This window comes from Anomalospiza imberbis, chromosome 22, assembly GCF_031753505.1.
Source record: "Anomalospiza imberbis isolate Cuckoo-Finch-1a 21T00152 chromosome 22, ASM3175350v1, whole genome shotgun sequence".
In the NCBI taxonomy this organism is placed as follows: domain Eukaryota; kingdom Metazoa; phylum Chordata; class Aves; order Passeriformes; family Viduidae; genus Anomalospiza; species Anomalospiza imberbis.
In genome coordinates this window covers 7,643,808-7,659,217 of record NC_089702.1, presented here as the reverse complement: position 1 = coordinate 7,659,217, position 15,410 = coordinate 7,643,808, and the positions used below count along the sequence as shown (strand labels likewise).

Genomic DNA, 15,410 nt, shown 5'->3' with positions numbered 1-15,410 from the left:
GCGGCGGCGGCGGGAGGAGGCGGCGGCGCGCGCGCGCGCGCGGGGATTTTGCTGCGTCACCGCGGGCCGAGCGCGCGCGGGGCATTGTGGGAGCGAGGCCGCGCCGAGCCCCGAGCCCGCCCGGAGCCACCGGAGCCCTCCCGGCACCGCCCGACTCGACCGCCGCCCGCACGGCCCGCGACACCGCCCGGAGCCCGACCCGCAACGCGCAGGAGCGCCCGCCGGAGCCGTCGCCATCCGCCATGTGAGGGCCCGGGGATGGGAGCGGCGCGGGCAGGCCCCGCCAGGCCCCGCCGGGCCGCGGGAGCCGCCCCGGCGCCGCCGAGCGCGGGCGCCCGCCGCGTGCTGACCTTGGGCGGCCCCGCCGCCGCGCCGCTGCGTCTTGCCCCGGTTATCGGGTGGGCCCGGCCCCGGTTACCGGCCGAGGGCGGAGCGCCCCGGCGCGGCCGCCGGCCCCGGTTGCTGGCTCGGCCCCGGCGTACCGCGCTGCGGGCTGCGCGGAATGAATGGGGCCGCGCGGGTGGCGGGGGGTGTTCGGGGCTGTTGCGCGTTTCTCGGCGGGTCGGTGGCCACCGGCACCCGCCGAACGGTGGCGGCCGAAACCGCGGAAAACTCCCGGTAAGTAACGCGTGGAACAATCCGGAGCGTGCAGGCGAGCGAATGTGTTTGTAAAGTCCGGCTTTTCCCCCGTAAAATCCATCCCCGCGCTTTGCGCTGTCCCTGGAAGTGTCCAAGGCCGGGCTGGACAGGGCTTGGAGCAGCCTGCTCCGGTGGAACGGGATGGGATTTCAGGTCCCTTCCAGCCCAAACCATTCCAGAATTGCGTGAAAAAGCGAAGGATAGCGAAAAGGCCCCTGAGGAGGCGGTGGAGGCTCACGGAAAGCCCCGGGGCAGGCGCGGTGCTGCCGTGCCCGGTGCAGGTGAGCCGCTGGATCTCCTCCCCGAGTGTCTCCACGTGCATCCCGAGCGGAATCCCGCGCTCCCGCCTGCCCCGGAGCTAATTAACCCTCATTAACCGCCTTCCTTCAGCCACCCGTGGACGTGAGCGTTCCCTCGAGAAGAGCCGGAGTTTCCCACGTGCAGGGTGACACTCAGGAGGGAAAACTGGGAAGGAAGAGCTGCAGGCAGCATTCCCACCTCTCCAGAGGCAGGACAAGGGCTTCCAACTGCCCGAGAGCAGGGTTAGGCGGGGTTCTGGGGGGAAATATTCCTCCCTCTGAGGGTGGTGAAACACTGGAATGGATTTTCCAGAGGATGCCCCATCCCTGGAGGTGTCCAAGGCCGGGTTGGACAGGGCAGGCTGGGGTAGCTGGAGGTGTCCCTGCACATGGCAGGGGGGGCTGAATGAGCTTCAAGGTCCCTTCCAAGCCAAACCATTCCACGATTCTGTGGCCTCCACATGCCTGGCTGGAGGGACCAGGGGCAGTGGCACCTCCTGAGGTTTTGTTTTGTCAGGAATTCGGGCTAGGGACTGCGTTAACCGATGGGTTTTGGTCCCTTGTCCCCCCAGCCAGGCTTTTACTTTTCTTCTGAAGCCCTGAACAGTGGAGATGCTTCATCTTAACATGGGTGAAAGTGAGAAAAGTGTGATCAAGTTGGAGATTTTTTGTGTAATTTCTGTAGATTTCATCATCCTGAAACTGCAGCGCTGCTGCATCTGCATAGAATTGTCTAAAATCTGCAATGAGGCTTATTTTAATGAAAAAAAGGCACCTTTCCAGGGTGTAAAAACGAAAGGAAGAGTCATTTTGTAAAACAGGTTTTATTGGTGTCTGGGTGGGGAAAATCTTGTTGAGGGCCTGATTCCTGCAGTGTCCTCGAGCTGTAGGAGCTGTCAGGATACTTCCAGGAGGCAAAGATGGGATTCCATAGGCACGGGATACAGACAGAGAACACGAGAACAGGTTTGGGAACTTCCTCAGTGCCACAGACCAGGATATATCCAGGGATATCCAACAGAGCCCCCCTGGATCAGGCAGAGCCTTGAGGGCTCTGCGGTGAAGCTGAGCCTCCACGTTGCCCATCAGTGCTGCTGGGAAGCTTCTAGAACCTGTCCCACAGTGCTGGAATAACGATCGCCATCGGAATGTGGGGACTGGAAGAGCCAGAGGAGCTGCAGGGGTGGCCGTGGCTGCTCAGGAAGTCCCCAGAGCACAGGTGGATGGGACAGAGGAAATCCTCACTGGAACAGAGCGCTGGGAACCACCCAGGACAGAGTTCTACATTCCCTTTTAAACGTTTAAATTCCCTTCTCTTTTCCGAACCCCATGCTGGGGGGCAGGGGGGTGCTGGATAACCAAAACACCCTTGGCAGGAGGCTGAGCTCCCTCGGGGTGTGGGTGAGCAGGATGGAGAGCTCTCACAGGTGCTGGGTCAGTGCCTGTGAGAGGAGATTTTCCACGGGTGTGTGGGAGCACCGGGAGCACGTGCAGGGCTCCCCACGGGCGGCTGCTGTGTGTGGTTGTCTCCTGGGAATCTCCGTGTGGGCAGGAGACAGAAAGGAGCTGCGGCTTCCGCCTCGTCCCAGCTCTCCGGCGGGTCCTGCAGTACTGGTTGGAACTGGTGAGTCCTGACTGAAGCTCACAGGGAGGTTTCCCTCCTCCCTTTGGGAGGATGAGATTGGAAAAGCAGATAAAAGGAGGAGAGGCAGCTCCAGCACGTTCTGAGCACTCCCGGGGTGAATTCCCAGAAAAGCAGCGCAGGTTTAGGCTCAGAAACCTGGAATTAGGAAAATTAGGTCCCAGAAGCCTGGAACCAGAATTATGGCAGAGCCAGACTTATCTGGGATCTCACTGCTCTGCAGCTGGGACTTGTGTGTGTGTGTGTGTGTGTGTGTGTGTGTGTGTAGCCTTGAGCTGAGTGGGATTTCTGGGAGGTCACGGGTTCCGAGCACTCTCAGGGTGAATTCCCAGGAAAGCGGAGCAGATTTAGATTCAGAAATGTGAATTATGGCCAAGTAAAACTCATCTGGGATCCCGCTGCTCTGCAGCTCGGGCGTGTGAGCCGAGTGGGGTTTCTGGGAGCACTCTGAGTTCTGGTGGTGCCTCAAATCCCCGATCCCCGTGGAGCTGCCGAGGTCACAGATTCCAAGCGCTCTCAGGGTGAATTCCCGGGGAAGCAGCACAGATATAGGTTCAGAAACGGGAATTATGGCCGAGTCAGATTTATCTGGGATCTCGCTTCTCTCCGGCTCACACGTGTGTGTGTGTGTAGCCTTGAGCCGAGTGGGGTTGCTGGGAGCCTCGTGAGTTCTGGTGGTGCCTCAAATCCCCGATCCCGGCGGAGCTGCCGAGGTCACGGCCCAGGGAGCCTCCCTGGGAAGGCTGGAGATGTCTCCATTGACATTGAGAGCTGGGAAGTGTTAACAGCATTCAGCCCCTGCGTCACCCGGGCAGGGACACTGAGATTTCTGTTAATAACGGGGCTGGAGCGACGCTCCAAGTGCCCCACGCTGGGGGGTTTTGTCTCCCAGCACAGAGGGAGCAGAGCAGGACATTTCTCATCCTCCTTTCCTCTTGAGAGTCTTTCATTCCCCGTTCAAAGAGGAAATCTGTGTCCAAGAAGGGTTTGAAAATACCACAGTAAGAAAATTGCTGCTCTGCTGCTGCACTTCACCTGAATAAGGTGATAATTACAATTCCCTGAAATGCTGCTACGGGGGAAAGCAGCAGGTTTTCACGCCTGGAGCAGCTGAAACTCAAGGCTGAACTCGGAATCCACTTGTTTTTATGCTCTTGGAAATTAAATCCTTGGACATTGGTCTCTGCCCAGGTGCTGTGGCACCTACAAGAGGTGTTTGGGCTGCCCAAGGCATGGTGGCCATTCTGCTGCCTTTCCCTGAGCTGGCAGCAGTGTCTGCAGGACCTGTGGCACTGGGGGAGCTCAGAGGTGGCTGGTTTGGGGTTCAGCTGGAGCTGGGCTGTGCCATGGTTGGGTTTATCCCTAGGAAATGTGGATGGGAGCAGCAGGAGCCTTTGGCCGAGTCCCTCTGCTAAATGTGCCACGGCTCAGTGCCAACAGTTAATTGCTGATGAGGCGAGTCAAAATCTTCATCTGGAAGTTTAGCAAAGGTCACCTTCACAAATAGTCTGAAAAGTTATTTTTTGGTCAGATCCTGGCTTGGAGAGCAGCACAAAGGGCCTCACCTTGGTGAGGTGGCAGCTGCTGTCACAGGCCATGTCGCATCAGTTTCCCTGGTCCTTGTCCAGCTCAGAGCCTTCCTCCACCTCATCCCTCTGCAGGGCCATCAGCTGGGAAAAATTCCCCCCTGTGAGGCTGGCGAGGCACAGGAATTGAAGATAAAGAGCAGGTTAAGATGGGATATTGGGATGAAATTCCCCCCTGTGAGGCTGGCGAGGCACAGGAATGGAAGATAAAGAGCAGGTTAAGATGGGATATTGGGATGAAATTCCCCCCTGTGAGGCTGGCGAGGCACAGGAATGGAAGATAAAGAGCAGGTTAAGATGGGATATTGGGATGAAATTCCCCCCTGTGAGGCTGGCGAGGCACAGGAATGGAAGATAAAGAGCAGGTTAAGATGGGATATTGGGATGAAATTCCTCCCTGTGAGGCTGGTGAGGCCCTGGAATGGATTCCCCATCCCTGGAAGTGTCCAAGGCCAGCTTGGACAGCCTGGGCTAGTGAAAGGTGTCCTTGCCATGGCAGGGGGTGGCACTGGCTGAACTTTAAGATCCCTCCCAAGCCTTCCACTGCTCTCAGGAAGACAGAGGAGAGCGAGGAGCACCCGTGGGCTCTGTGCCTTTGCAGCAGCCCTGCTGGGAGGTTCTGGAATGCAGCCGTTCCCTGGGCTGGGCCTCGGTTGCCAGGGGAGGACTGGAAAGGGGAGGAGGTGTCTGAGCCCAGCCAGGTCGTTTTCCCCGCTCCATGGAGCAGAGCAGGTGAGTTCTCAGGGTGGGACTGCAAACACAGGAGTTGCTCTGGAGCTCTGTGGCTTTCCCGGCTCCCCTGGACGCGCTGTTGCTTTTTGAGGTGGTTGTGCAAAGGCAGAAGAATTCCAAAGCGCGTGGCAGTCCCAGTGTGAGCACTTGGGAGGCTGTAAAGAGCTTGGAGCAGTGACTCCAACCTGTGCTGGCTTTATTGAGTCTTAATCACAGCAGATCCATTTTTTAATAGTATCAATACCCCAAAAAGGGGTTTTTTTTGGTGGTTTTAACTCTTAGCGTGACAAAAACCACTCTGAAGTCTGCCCGTGCAGCTGTTGGCGGTGGTGGAGCTGCTGCCACAGTCTGTAGTAGCTCATCTTGAAGTTTATCAGCATTTTGATCTGCTGAAATGTTTATTTCAGTCTCAGATTTCAGTGGCTCCTCCCAGGAGCTTTCTGGGGGCGTCACACTCCAAATACATCATTTCTTTTTATCCCAGCTCTCTCTTTCCAGCTTAAAGCACCTTTACAGAATAACAGTAAGCTCAAAATGTAGGTTTTAAGTGCAAAAAGCTTTTGTTTTCCCTTGGATTTCTTGATGAAAATCAATGCCCTTGTGTCCCTGCTGTGCCCACAGGCAGCCTGCCTCTGCAAAGTGGTACGACCGGAGGGACTACGTCTTTATTGAGTTCTGTGTTGAAGACAGCAAAGATGTAAATGTAAATTTTGAAAAGTCCAAACTCACGTTCAGGTGAGTAATTCAGGCACAGGGAGTGCTAAGAAGAAGCAGATTTGTTCTATGAGATGTTTTTGGGCTAAATACTGATTTATTTTTCTCTTGCAGTTGTCTTGGAGGAAGTGATAATTTTAAACATTTAAATGAAATCGATCTTTTTAATATTATCGATCCAAATGTGAGTATCCTCCCGATTCTTCCCGAGTTCATGATGCTGGTGAGGGGCTGGCACAGCTTGATCCAGAGAAATTGCAGATATTCCATCCCTGGAAGTGTTCAAGGCCATGTTGGAGCAACCTGGGCTGGTGGCAGGTGTCCCTGCCCATGGCACGGGTTTGGAACTTGGCTTTTAAAGTCCATTCCAACCCAAGCCATCCCTTGGTTCTGTGATCCTAAAAAATACCATCTGTTCTTTAGGCTGCTCCCAAGATTTTATTCCTTAAAAGTAGGACTATGGAATATTTTCTAAGGAAAATTATTCTTTAGAACATAAAAGCTCCAAGTCAGATCCAGGAAAGCTTCTCTAGGGGGTATTTTTCAGGACAAGGAATAAGGGAAGAGGTGAAGATAAAGGAAGGATGTCAGCAGTTCCTGGTGAAGGTCATCCTGATGGTGCTCATGGATATTTGGTCTTTTTCAGGAATCAAAGCATAAAAGAACAGACAGATCCATCTTGTGTTGTTTACGAAAAGGAGAGTCTGGTCAGGCATGGCCAAGGTTAACAAAAGAGAGGGCAAAGGTGGGTCTGGGCATCTGCTGCCTCCCCTGGCTTTTAATTTAGTGAATATTTGGGTCATGTTCAAACTCTGGAGCAGTTTTGGGTCACTTTCCTGCTCCTGATCCCACGGCAGCTCTTGTTAACCTGCCTGTTCTAACTGACAACCACTTACTTCCTCGTCCTTAAATAATTCCTTGTCCTTAAATAACTCCTGGTGTTGCTGCAGCTCAACTGGCTCAGCGTGGACTTCAACAACTGGAAAGACTGGGAAGATGATTCAGATGAAGACATGTCCAATTTTGACCGCTTTTCTGAGGTAGGGAACGACAAATTCCTGGAGTTTTGGGAGTTGCCAGGCAATGAATCCGAGCTTTTTTGTGCACCATCGCTTTGTAACTCCTGCGTGGGGGCAGCCGGCCTGTTACAGCAAGGGGGGGCTGTTGGTTTAGGATTGTTTTGGGTGGACAGTGGGGTTGGATTCACCCCAAAGCGTGGCTGTTCTGTCTCTGAGCAGATGATGAACAACATGGGAGGAGATGACGACGTAGACTTGCCAGAAGTAGATGGGGCAGATGATGTGAGTATGTGGGTGTAGTGAACACCTGCAGGGCTGGCTCAGGAGTCCTGCACTCACCCCTCAGCACTAAAAAAGGCTTAAATAGCCCCAAACCTTGTTTGCACAGGTGATGTCACCTGGGGAGGCCCTTTCCCTCCCCTCTCAGCAGTGCTGAGGGTGCTGGGGACACCAGTTTGGTGTCTGTGTCTCTCTGCCGTGACTGGGGGTCTTTGTGGGTCTGCAGTGAGGCCAGACTGAGCTCCCCGAGTCCTCTGGAACCTGGAGCTCCTCAAAATCCAGATTTGGGAACAGCAGCTCTCTGCTGGAACCTGGAGTTCCTCAAAATCCAGATTTGGGAACAGCAGCTCTCTGCTGGAACCTGGAGCTCCTCAAAATCCAGATTTGGGAACAGCAGCTCTCTGCTGGAACCTGGAGCTCCTCAAAATCCAGATTTGGGAACAGCAGCTCTCTGCTGGAACCTGGAGCTCCTCAAAATCCAGATTTGGGAACAGCAGCTCTCTGCTGGAACCTGGAGCTCCTCAAAATCCAGATTTGGGAACAGCAGCTCTCTGCTGGAACCTGGAGCTCCTCAAAATCCAGATTTGGGAACAGCAGCTCTCTGCTGGCAGGGGAGGGTGGTAGAGGAGCCGTCTGCTCCACTTAAAGGTTGTTTGTTCTCCTTTGCAGGACTCACCAGACAGTGATGATGAAAGTAAGTTGTCGTCTTTGTTGTTTTCCCCTCACACACCTGCTGAAGGCTCTGAGCCGGCCTCGGGCAGGGCCAGCAGATGTTCATCCTGGCTGCCAGCTAAAGCCAGCCCTGGGAGACAAATCTAATCTGGGAAAGCCTCTCCACACAAGCCCCAAATACCAGTTTGACCTTCCCAGGCAGCTGCAGTCCCAGGGAGGCTTTGGCTTTAGGAGCAGCACGTGCTCGGGGTGGCTCTGGCACGGCTTTCCCTTGGGAAGAGCCAGGGGGGAGGGCAGAGGCCCCAAACTGCCCCGTGACCTCCTTGGTTGGAGGCCAGGTCACCTTGCTCGTGTCCCTTGTGACATAATAGTGCCCTGGGAGCTTTTAGAAACCAGCCAAGCAAAAAATAAAACCCACAAAGCAACCTTAAAACCACTAATTCTCTCTTTTCCCTCTAGAAATGCCGGATCTGGAGTAAGGCAAACTGTCGTCTTCAGGGTTTTGGGGAAAGAAGTTCATCACAACATTTCATAATTGAGATAAGAATTCCTGAGTTGATAGCCCTAAAGGGAGATCCTGCATCCTTTAACCCATTTTCAGTCCATTTTAAATGGCTTCACTGATGGTAGGTGTGTCCCATGGCACGGGGCGGTCTTAAAGCCACGAGAGGCAATAACAGTTATGCATGAACCGTTTTCCAGACTTCCAAAAAAGAGAAAAAAAAACAAAAAAAACCAAAACCAAACCAACCCAATTGAGGTGTAGGCAATCCGTTGAGAACAGTTGCAATAAAGTTTACAGAGCCTCCTTGCCTCGTAGCAGATGTAATTACAATGGGAGAACCCTGAATTAACACTGAGTGGTAAACGAGCTTTTTGGTTTTTTTTTAACCTCCCTCCCCTCTCCACGGCCTGAAATTGTCCGTTTGTACCGGGAACAAAAAACTGTTGTCATTGACTCCCCAAATATTCAGCAGGCGCGAGGCGCATCCCTCCGTGGTGTCTTCAGGTCTGTTCCGCTATAAAAGTTCATCTTGAAAAGGAAACTTCAAAATTCTCCTCGTTTCGGTGTTCGCCCCCGACCGGTGCCGGTGGCCGGAGCCTGCCCCTGGTCCCGTGTGACCCCAAACCTTTCCACCTCCTCGCCCGGGGTGCGAGTGGCTGTACATTGTTGCTTGTCAATCTGTACATTTAGACCAAATCGTATTTGCACTGTGGGTTTGGCAGCAAGTGACAGACCGTGGGGCGCGCGGGCGCCTGCGAACCGGGCTGAAAAACCTCAATTTATGTTCAGAGCAGCTGGGATTTTTTTAATGTCTGCATTCTTTCTAATAAACTGTTGAAGACTCCCTGGCTCTCCTTCGGCCTGGGCCCTGTGCATTCCTCAGCGCCGTGGGGGCAGGGGCGTGGGATCCCCTTCTGAGGGGGATCTGTGGGCTGGGATCCCCTTCTATGGGGGTCAGTGGGGTGGGATCCCCGTCTCTGGGGGGTCAGTGGGGTGAGATTCCCTTCTCTGGGGGGGCACTGGGGGTGGGATCCTCTTTGGGGGGTCAGTGGGGTGAGATTCCCTTCTCTGGGGGGGCACTGAGGGTGGGATCCCCTTCTTTGGGGGGTCAGTGGGGTGGGATCCCCGTCTCTGGGGGGTCAGTGGGGCGAGATTCCCTTCTCTGGGGGGGCACTGAGGGTGGGATCCCCTTCTTTGGGGGGTCAGTGGGGTGGGATCCCCGTCTCTGGGGGGTCAGTGGGGTGAGATTCCCTTCTCTGGGGGGTCAGTGGGGTGAGATTCCCTTCTCTGGGGGGGCACTGAGGGTGGGATCCCCTTCTTTGGGGGGTCAGTGGGGTGGGATCCCCGTCTCTGGGGGGTCAGTGGGGTGGGATCCCCGTCTCTGGGGGGTCAGTGGGGTGAGATTCCCTTCTCTGGGGGGTCAGTGGGGTGGGATCCCCTTCTTTGGGGGGTCAGTGGGGCGAGATTCCCTTCTCTGGGGGGGTACTGGGGGTGGGATCCCCTTCTTTGGGGGGTCAGTGGGATGGGATCCCCTTCTTTGGGGGGTCAGTGGGGTGGGATCCCCTTCTTTGGGGGTCAGTGGGGTGGGATTCCCTTCTCTGGGGGTCAGTAGGTGGGATCCCCATCTCTGGGGGGGGCACTGAGGGTGGGATTCCCTTCTTTGGGGGTCAGTGGGGTGGGATCCCCATCTCTGGGGGGTCAGTGGGGTGAGATTCCCTTCTCTGGGGGGGCACTGAGGGTGGGATCCCCTTCTCTGGGGGGTCAGTGGGGTGGGATCCCCTTCTCTGGGGGGGCACTGAGGGTGGGATCCTCTTTGGGGGGTCAGTGGGATGGGATCCTCTTCCGTTAAGGGTCAGTGGAGTGTGTCCCCTTCTTTGGGGGGGTTGGTGGTGTGGGATCCCCATCTGTGAGGGGTCAGTAGGTGGGATCCCCTTCTCAGGGGGTCAGTGGGGGTGGGATCCCCTTCTCTGGGGGTCAGTGGGGTGGGATCCCCTTCTCTGGGGGTCAGTGGGGGTGGGATCCCCTTCTCTGGGGGTCAGTAGGTGGGATCCCCTTCTCTGGGGGGTCAGTGGGGGTGGGATCCCCTTCTCTGGGGGGTCAGTGGGGCAAGATTCCCGTCTCTGGGGGGGCACTGGGGGTGGGATCCCCTTCTTTGGGGGGGGTCAGTGGGCTGGGATCCCCTTCTGTTTGGGGTCAGTGGGGTGGGATCCCCGTCTCAGGGGGGCACTGAGGGTGGCATCCCCTTCTTTGGGGGGTCAGTGGGGTGGGATCCCTGTCTCTGGGGGGGCACTGGGGGTGGGATCCTCTTTGGGGGGTCAGTGGGATGGGATCCTCTTCTGTTAAGGGTCAGTGGAGTGTGTCCCCTTCTTTGGGGGGCTTGGTGGTGTGGGATCCCCATCTGTGAGGGGTCAGTGGGTGGGATTCCCTTCTCAGGGGGTCAGTAGGCGGGATCCCCATCTCTGGGGGTCAGTAGGCGGGATCCCTGTCTCTGGGGGTCAGTAGGCGGGATCCCCTTCTCTGGGGGTCAGTGGGGTGGGATCCCCATCTCTGGGGGTCAGTAGGTGGGATCCCCTTCTCAGGGGGTCAGTAGGTGGGATCCCCGTCTCTGGGGGTCAGTAGGCGGGATCCCCGTCTCTGGGGGTCAGTAGGTGGGATCCCCGTCTCTGGGGGTCAGTGGGGGTGGGATCCCCGTCTCTGGGGGTCAGTAGGTGGGTTCCCCGTCTCTGGGGGTCAGTAGGCGGGATCCCCGTCTCTGGGGGTCAGTAGGTGGGATCCCCATCTCTAGGGGTCAGTGGGGTGGGATTCCCTTCTCTGGGGGTCAGTGGGGTGGGATCCCCGTCTCTGGGGGTCAGTAGGCGGGATTCCCTCCCCCCGGGGACAAGGGTGATCGGGTTCCCCCCCGGGGAAGCAGGAGGGTGGTGGGCTCCCGTCCCCGGGGGGGCAGGGGAGGAATGCTGCGGTGGCCCCCAGACCCCGGGGGGAGCGATGGGGTGGGGTTTGAGCCTCTGGGAGACAGCAGGGCCCGGTGCCGCGGGGCCAGCTCGGTGCGGGGCGGCCCCCGGGGCACTACAGTGACACCCGGGGCGTGAGGCGGACACGGTGTCCGGGCGGGGCGGTGCTGTGAGCCTCGGCCGTGCGGGGCGGACACGGACCCGGTGAGGGGCGGCCCCTCGGGGCGGTGCTGAGACGCGCGGTGGAGCGGGCCCGTCACGGGCCCGGTGCGGCCGGCGCGGCCTCGGCCGCGGTCACGGCGCCCGCCCAAGGACAAGCGCGGGCCACGTGCGCCGCCACTTCCGCTGACCTTCGCTCGGGACACGCCCCTTCCCACCACGCTGCCCTATCAGGCCGCAGCGCGTTTTGACGGATGGATCCGCAACCCAATCGCGAGGAGGCGCGGAGCGGGCGCCGCATCGGCGTGACCAATGGGAGAGCGAATTCGCCCGGCGGCCCTCCGCAGAGCAGCCAATGGGCGCGCGGTGCGGCGGTGACGCGCGCTCGGCGGCCCCGCCCCGCGGGGGCCGTGAGGGGCGGGCGGGACGCGGGGCTCAGTCGGCGCCGCCATGTTGGGGCTCGCGGGTCGTTCCGCCGCCGCCGCCGCCGCGGCCCGGCCGCTGCTGCCCCGCGGGGCCGCCCCGGTCCGGGACCTCCTCCCGCTGCTCCTCGGCCGCGGCGCCGCCCCTGCTGCCGCCGTCGGGGCGCGTGAGTGCGGGGCGGGCCGGGGTCACCTTGGGGCCTGCGCGGGCGGGGGACGCGGGGTGCCGGTGCTCAGGGCCCCGTTACCGGGGTGGGGTGGGGGGTGCCAGGCGGGCAGGGCGAGGGGGATGGGCTGCGGCAGAGGAGCGGCGGCTCCGGGGGGTGGGCGTGGGGGCGCTCGGCGGCTGCAGGGACTGCGGGGGTGCAGGGGGTCCTGGCCGCGCTGAGGGGGCGCAGGGGCTGCGGGTGTACCCAGAGTGGGCTGCAGAGCTCCTGGCGGCGCCGAGGAGGGGCCGGGGAGTCCTGGGTGCACCGAGCGGGGTGTGGGGATCCAGGGCGCGCTGTGGGAAGGAGTTCAGGGGGTCCCGGGTGCACCCAGCGGGGCGCAGGGGTCTCGGGCACACCCCGAGGCTTGCAGGGGAGCCCCATCTCCGCACCCCCGAGGCCGGAGCTGCCCTGCCCCGGCCGACCTTGACTCGTCGCTCTCCCCCCAGGACGGGACTATGCCGCCCAGGCAGCGCCGGCCGCCAAGGCCGGCTCCTCCACCGGCCGCATCGTGGCCGTCATCGGGGCCGTGGTGGATGTGCAGTTCGACGAGGGGCTGCCCCCCATCCTGAACGCCCTTGAGGTGCAGGGCAGGGAGACGCGGCTGGTGTTGGAGGTGGCTCAGCACCTGGGTGAGCAGCTGGCACGGGGAAGGAGGGGACGGCTCCTCCTGTGATGATGTTCCCAATGACTTTCGTTCTCCTGAGCTTGCTGAAGCCACGGATTTCAATCTGAGGAGGAGGAAAATGGCTGCCCGAAGGGCTGTGGCTGCAGGGCTCGATTTCCCTCAGGGCTATTTTATTCCTGCTGCTCCTCTTGGTCCTTCTCCCAGCAGAATGTCCCCTTGGCAGGGCCTGGGGGAGCCACCAGCAGCTGTCCCCAGGGTCAGCCTGAGGACGCTGTGGTGACGGTGCTGTCCTTGGGCCTCGGCAGGGGAGAACACCGTGCGCACCATTGCCATGGACGGCACGGAAGGGCTGGTGAGGGGACAGAAGGTGCTGGACTCTGGTGCTCCCATCCGCATCCCCGTGGGCCCCGAGACCCTGGGCAGGATCATGAATGTCATCGGGGAGCCCATCGACGAGAGGGGCCCCATCACGACCAAACAGTGAGTGCTGAGGGGCGGCAGGGCACACCAGGTGTGAGCAGGGAGCTGGCTCTGGCTCTTCTGGCTCTCTGCGGGGACTGTCCCCTGCCAGCTCCCAACCGGCGGGGCTCAGAGCAGCTGCCCACCCCCTTCCTCTCCTCTTCTCTTCCTGCTCCAGGTTTGCTGCTATCCACGCCGAGGCCCCTGAGTTCGTGGAGATGAGCGTGGAGCAGGAGATCCTGGTGACAGGGATCAAGGTCGTGGATCTGCTGGCTCCCTACGCCAAGGGTGGCAAGATCGGTACGTGAGCCCCAGAGCAGGGGTGGGTCTGGGGAGTGGGCACCTGCTGGTCCCTCTGGCATCTCCAACAGTTCCTCTGGGGAACTTTTCCTTCACTGATGATTCACTCCGTGACTTTCGTTCTCCTGAGCTTGCTGAAGCAACGCTTTTTGTATCTGAGGAGGAAAGAGCTGAAGGGAGACCCTGGGGGCAGCCAGGCTGCTTTGGGGCTCAGCAGGACCCTTATTTCCCCCCTCTCCCAGGTTTGTTTGGAGGTGCTGGTGTCGGCAAGACCGTGCTGATCATGGAGCTGATCAACAACGTGGCCAAGGCCCACGGCGGTTACTCGGTGTTCGCCGGCGTGGGCGAGAGGACCCGCGAGGGCAACGACTTGTACCACGAGATGATCGAGTCTGGGGTCATCAACCTCAAAGATGCCACTTCCAAGGTGTGCAGAGACCCCGAGGGAGGGTCTCCTGGTGGGGAGGTTCTGGCTCCCAGTGCCAGGTGTGGCAGCGACACCATGCTGACCTCAGGTCCCACCCGCAGGTCGCTCTGGTCTACGGGCAGATGAACGAGCCCCCGGGCGCCCGCGCCAGGGTGGCCCTGACAGGGCTGACGGTGGCCGAGTACTTCAGGGACCAGGAGGGTCAGGACGTGCTGCTCTTCATCGACAACATCTTCCGCTTCACCCAGGCCGGCTCCGAGGTCTGTGCTGGGCACAGGGCAGTGCACCTGTCCCCCACCTGCACAGCCCCTCGTGCTCTGTCCCTCACGCTCTGTCCCCTCACAGGTGTCAGCCCTGCTGGGCAGAATCCCCTCGGCCGTGGGCTACCAGCCCACGCTGGCCACTGACATGGGCACCATGCAGGAGCGTATCACCACCACGCGCAAGGGCTCCATCACCTCCGTGCAGGTGAGGGCAGGACCAGCCCCGGGGTCCCGGGGGGCTATGTCACCTGCCTGGGACCAACTGTCCCCTCCCCTCCCGTCTGCGTCCCCAGGCTATTTATGTGCCGGCCGATGACTTGACTGACCCCGCGCCCGCCACCACCTTTGCCCACTTGGACGCCACCACGGTGTTGTCCCGTGCCATCGCTGAGCTGGGCATCTACCCGGCCGTGGACCCCCTGGACTCCACCTCCCGCATCATGGACCCCAACATCGTGGGGCCCGAGCACTACGACGTGGCTCGGGGTGTGCAGAAGATCCTTCAGGTGAGGGGGCTGGGGCAGCCCCTCCCCGTGGGCTGCTGGGCGTGGGCGATCAGCTCTGGTCACTCACCCCCTGTGTCCCTCTCCCCAGGACTACAAGTCACTGCAGGACATCATCGCCATCCTGGGCATGGACGAGTTGTCCGAGGAGGACAAACTGACCGTGGCCCGTGCCCGCAAGATCCAGCGCTTCCTGTCCCAGCCCTTCCAGGTGGCCGAGGTCTTCACCGGCCACATGGGCAAGTTGGTGCCACTGAAAGAGACCATCAAGGGCTTCAAGCAGATCCTGGCAGGTAAGGTGGCCCTCAGGGGGCTTGGGGTTGCCCAACTGGGCCTCCCACTCCCCCGTGACACGTTGTGTCCCCCCAGGTGAATATGACCACCTGCCTGAGCAGGCTTTCTACATGGTGGGGCCCATCGAGGAGGCGGTGGCCAAGGCAGAGAAGCTGGCAGAGGAACACGCCTGAGCCCCCCTGAGCACCCCCACCGCCGGCTCCGCTGGGGCCGGACCCCCAGTATTTAACATTTCCAATAAAACATCGGTGAAAACTCTCGCAGGCTTTGTGTGCTGTGGCTCCTGCTCCTGGGGGGGGCCTGGAGGGATCCAAGTCCTGTGAGCCCCCCAGCCCCGGGGCTCCCCCTGGCCCACCCACCCCAGGATCCCCTCCATGGCGGGGGGTTGTGCTGGGTTCTGTCTCCCTGCTCCAGTGCGGGGACCCCCAGCCCTGGGGGCTCCCCTTTGTCCCCCTCCTCCCTCTCCAGAACAGCAGCGTCGCCCCTCCGCTGCAGGGACAGCGTGGGGGTGACAGATGCTGGTGCTGTGTCGCTGCCCAGCCCTGTGTCCGTCCGTCCGTCTGTCCCCGTGCCCGTCGTTCCTCCCGCCCCCCCGCGCAGTTCCAGCTCCACCATTTCGCAGCACAAAGAGCCGCCCCGGCCCGGCCCGGCCCCGGCAGCTGCCACTTTGTCCACGGGCTCCCGGGGGGCCGCTCCCGCACGACCTCGCCC

General features: G+C 59.9%; 2 protein-coding genes, 1 long non-coding RNA gene and 2 other non-coding genes across 6 annotated transcripts; all 5 read left to right on the top strand.

The window, feature by feature from the left end:
- Nucleotides 1–8: 8 nt before the first annotated feature.
- On the top strand, nt 9–8,931 carry PTGES3 (prostaglandin E synthase 3). 2 transcript variants are annotated; one of them, XM_068211795.1, is made up of 8 exons: nt 9–244; nt 5,520–5,633; nt 5,727–5,796; nt 6,259–6,357; nt 6,563–6,652; nt 6,851–6,913; nt 7,580–7,604; nt 8,042–8,931. In XM_068211795.1, coding segments are annotated over exons 1-8 (483 nt in total). In that variant the 5' UTR covers nt 9–242; the 3' UTR covers nt 8,062–8,931. The 2 variants fall into 2 exon arrangements, with proteins under 2 accessions (XP_068067896.1, XP_068067895.1); XM_068211794.1 differs by lacking the exon at nt 9–244 and having other exon boundaries at nt 5,476–5,633.
- On the top strand, nt 425–5,409 carry LOC137486484 (uncharacterized). The gene is made up of 2 exons (XR_011005745.1): nt 425–2,702; nt 2,926–5,409. It is a non-coding gene; the product is annotated as an uncharacterized lncRNA (long non-coding RNA).
- Nucleotides 8,932–11,612: 2,681 nt separating the features above from the next.
- On the top strand, nt 11,613–14,956 carry ATP5F1B (ATP synthase F1 subunit beta). Its single transcript, XM_068212662.1, has 10 exons — nt 11,613–11,786; nt 12,275–12,457; nt 12,759–12,933; nt 13,091–13,212; nt 13,455–13,639; nt 13,741–13,899; nt 13,985–14,107; nt 14,196–14,408; nt 14,497–14,698; nt 14,775–14,956. The coding sequence occupies exons 1-10, from the start codon at nt 11,648–11,650 to the stop codon at nt 14,870–14,872; spliced, it is 1,599 nt and encodes a 532-aa protein (XP_068068763.1). The 5' UTR covers nt 11,613–11,647; the 3' UTR covers nt 14,873–14,956.
- LOC137487127 (small nucleolar RNA SNORD59) lies at nt 12,492–12,565 on the top strand. Its single transcript, XR_011005833.1, has one exon. It is a non-coding gene; the product is annotated as a small nucleolar RNA SNORD59 (small nucleolar RNA).
- Nucleotides 13,302–13,376, top strand: LOC137487126 (small nucleolar RNA SNORD59). The gene has a single exon (XR_011005832.1). It is a non-coding gene; the product is annotated as a small nucleolar RNA SNORD59 (small nucleolar RNA).
- Nucleotides 14,957–15,410: the final 454 nt, after the last annotated feature.

What these genes read in the sequence shown, in the direction of transcription:
- PTGES3 (XM_068211794.1), top strand. Translation starts at nt 5,491, where the DNA reads ATGCCCTTGTGTCCCTGCTGTGCCCACAGGCAGCCTGCCTCTGCAAAG. An exon ending in AAGTCCAAACTCACGTTCAG is followed by an intron (nt 5,634 to 5,726) that starts GTGAGTAATTCA and finishes TTTCTCTTGCAG; the next exon opens with TTGTCTTGGAGGAAGTGATA. An exon ending in TAACAAAAGAGAGGGCAAAG is followed by an intron (nt 6,358 to 6,562) that starts GTGGGTCTGGGC and finishes GTGTTGCTGCAG; the next exon opens with CTCAACTGGCTCAGCGTGGA.
- ATP5F1B (XM_068212662.1), top strand. Translation starts at nt 11,648, where the DNA reads ATGTTGGGGCTCGCGGGTCGTTCCGCCGCCGCCGCCGCCGCGGCCCGG. An exon ending in GGAGGTGGCTCAGCACCTGG is followed by an intron (nt 12,458 to 12,758) that starts GTGAGCAGCTGG and finishes GGGCCTCGGCAG; the next exon opens with GGGAGAACACCGTGCGCACC. An exon ending in GTGTGCAGAAGATCCTTCAG is followed by an intron (nt 14,409 to 14,496) that starts GTGAGGGGGCTG and finishes CCCTCTCCCCAG; the next exon opens with GACTACAAGTCACTGCAGGA.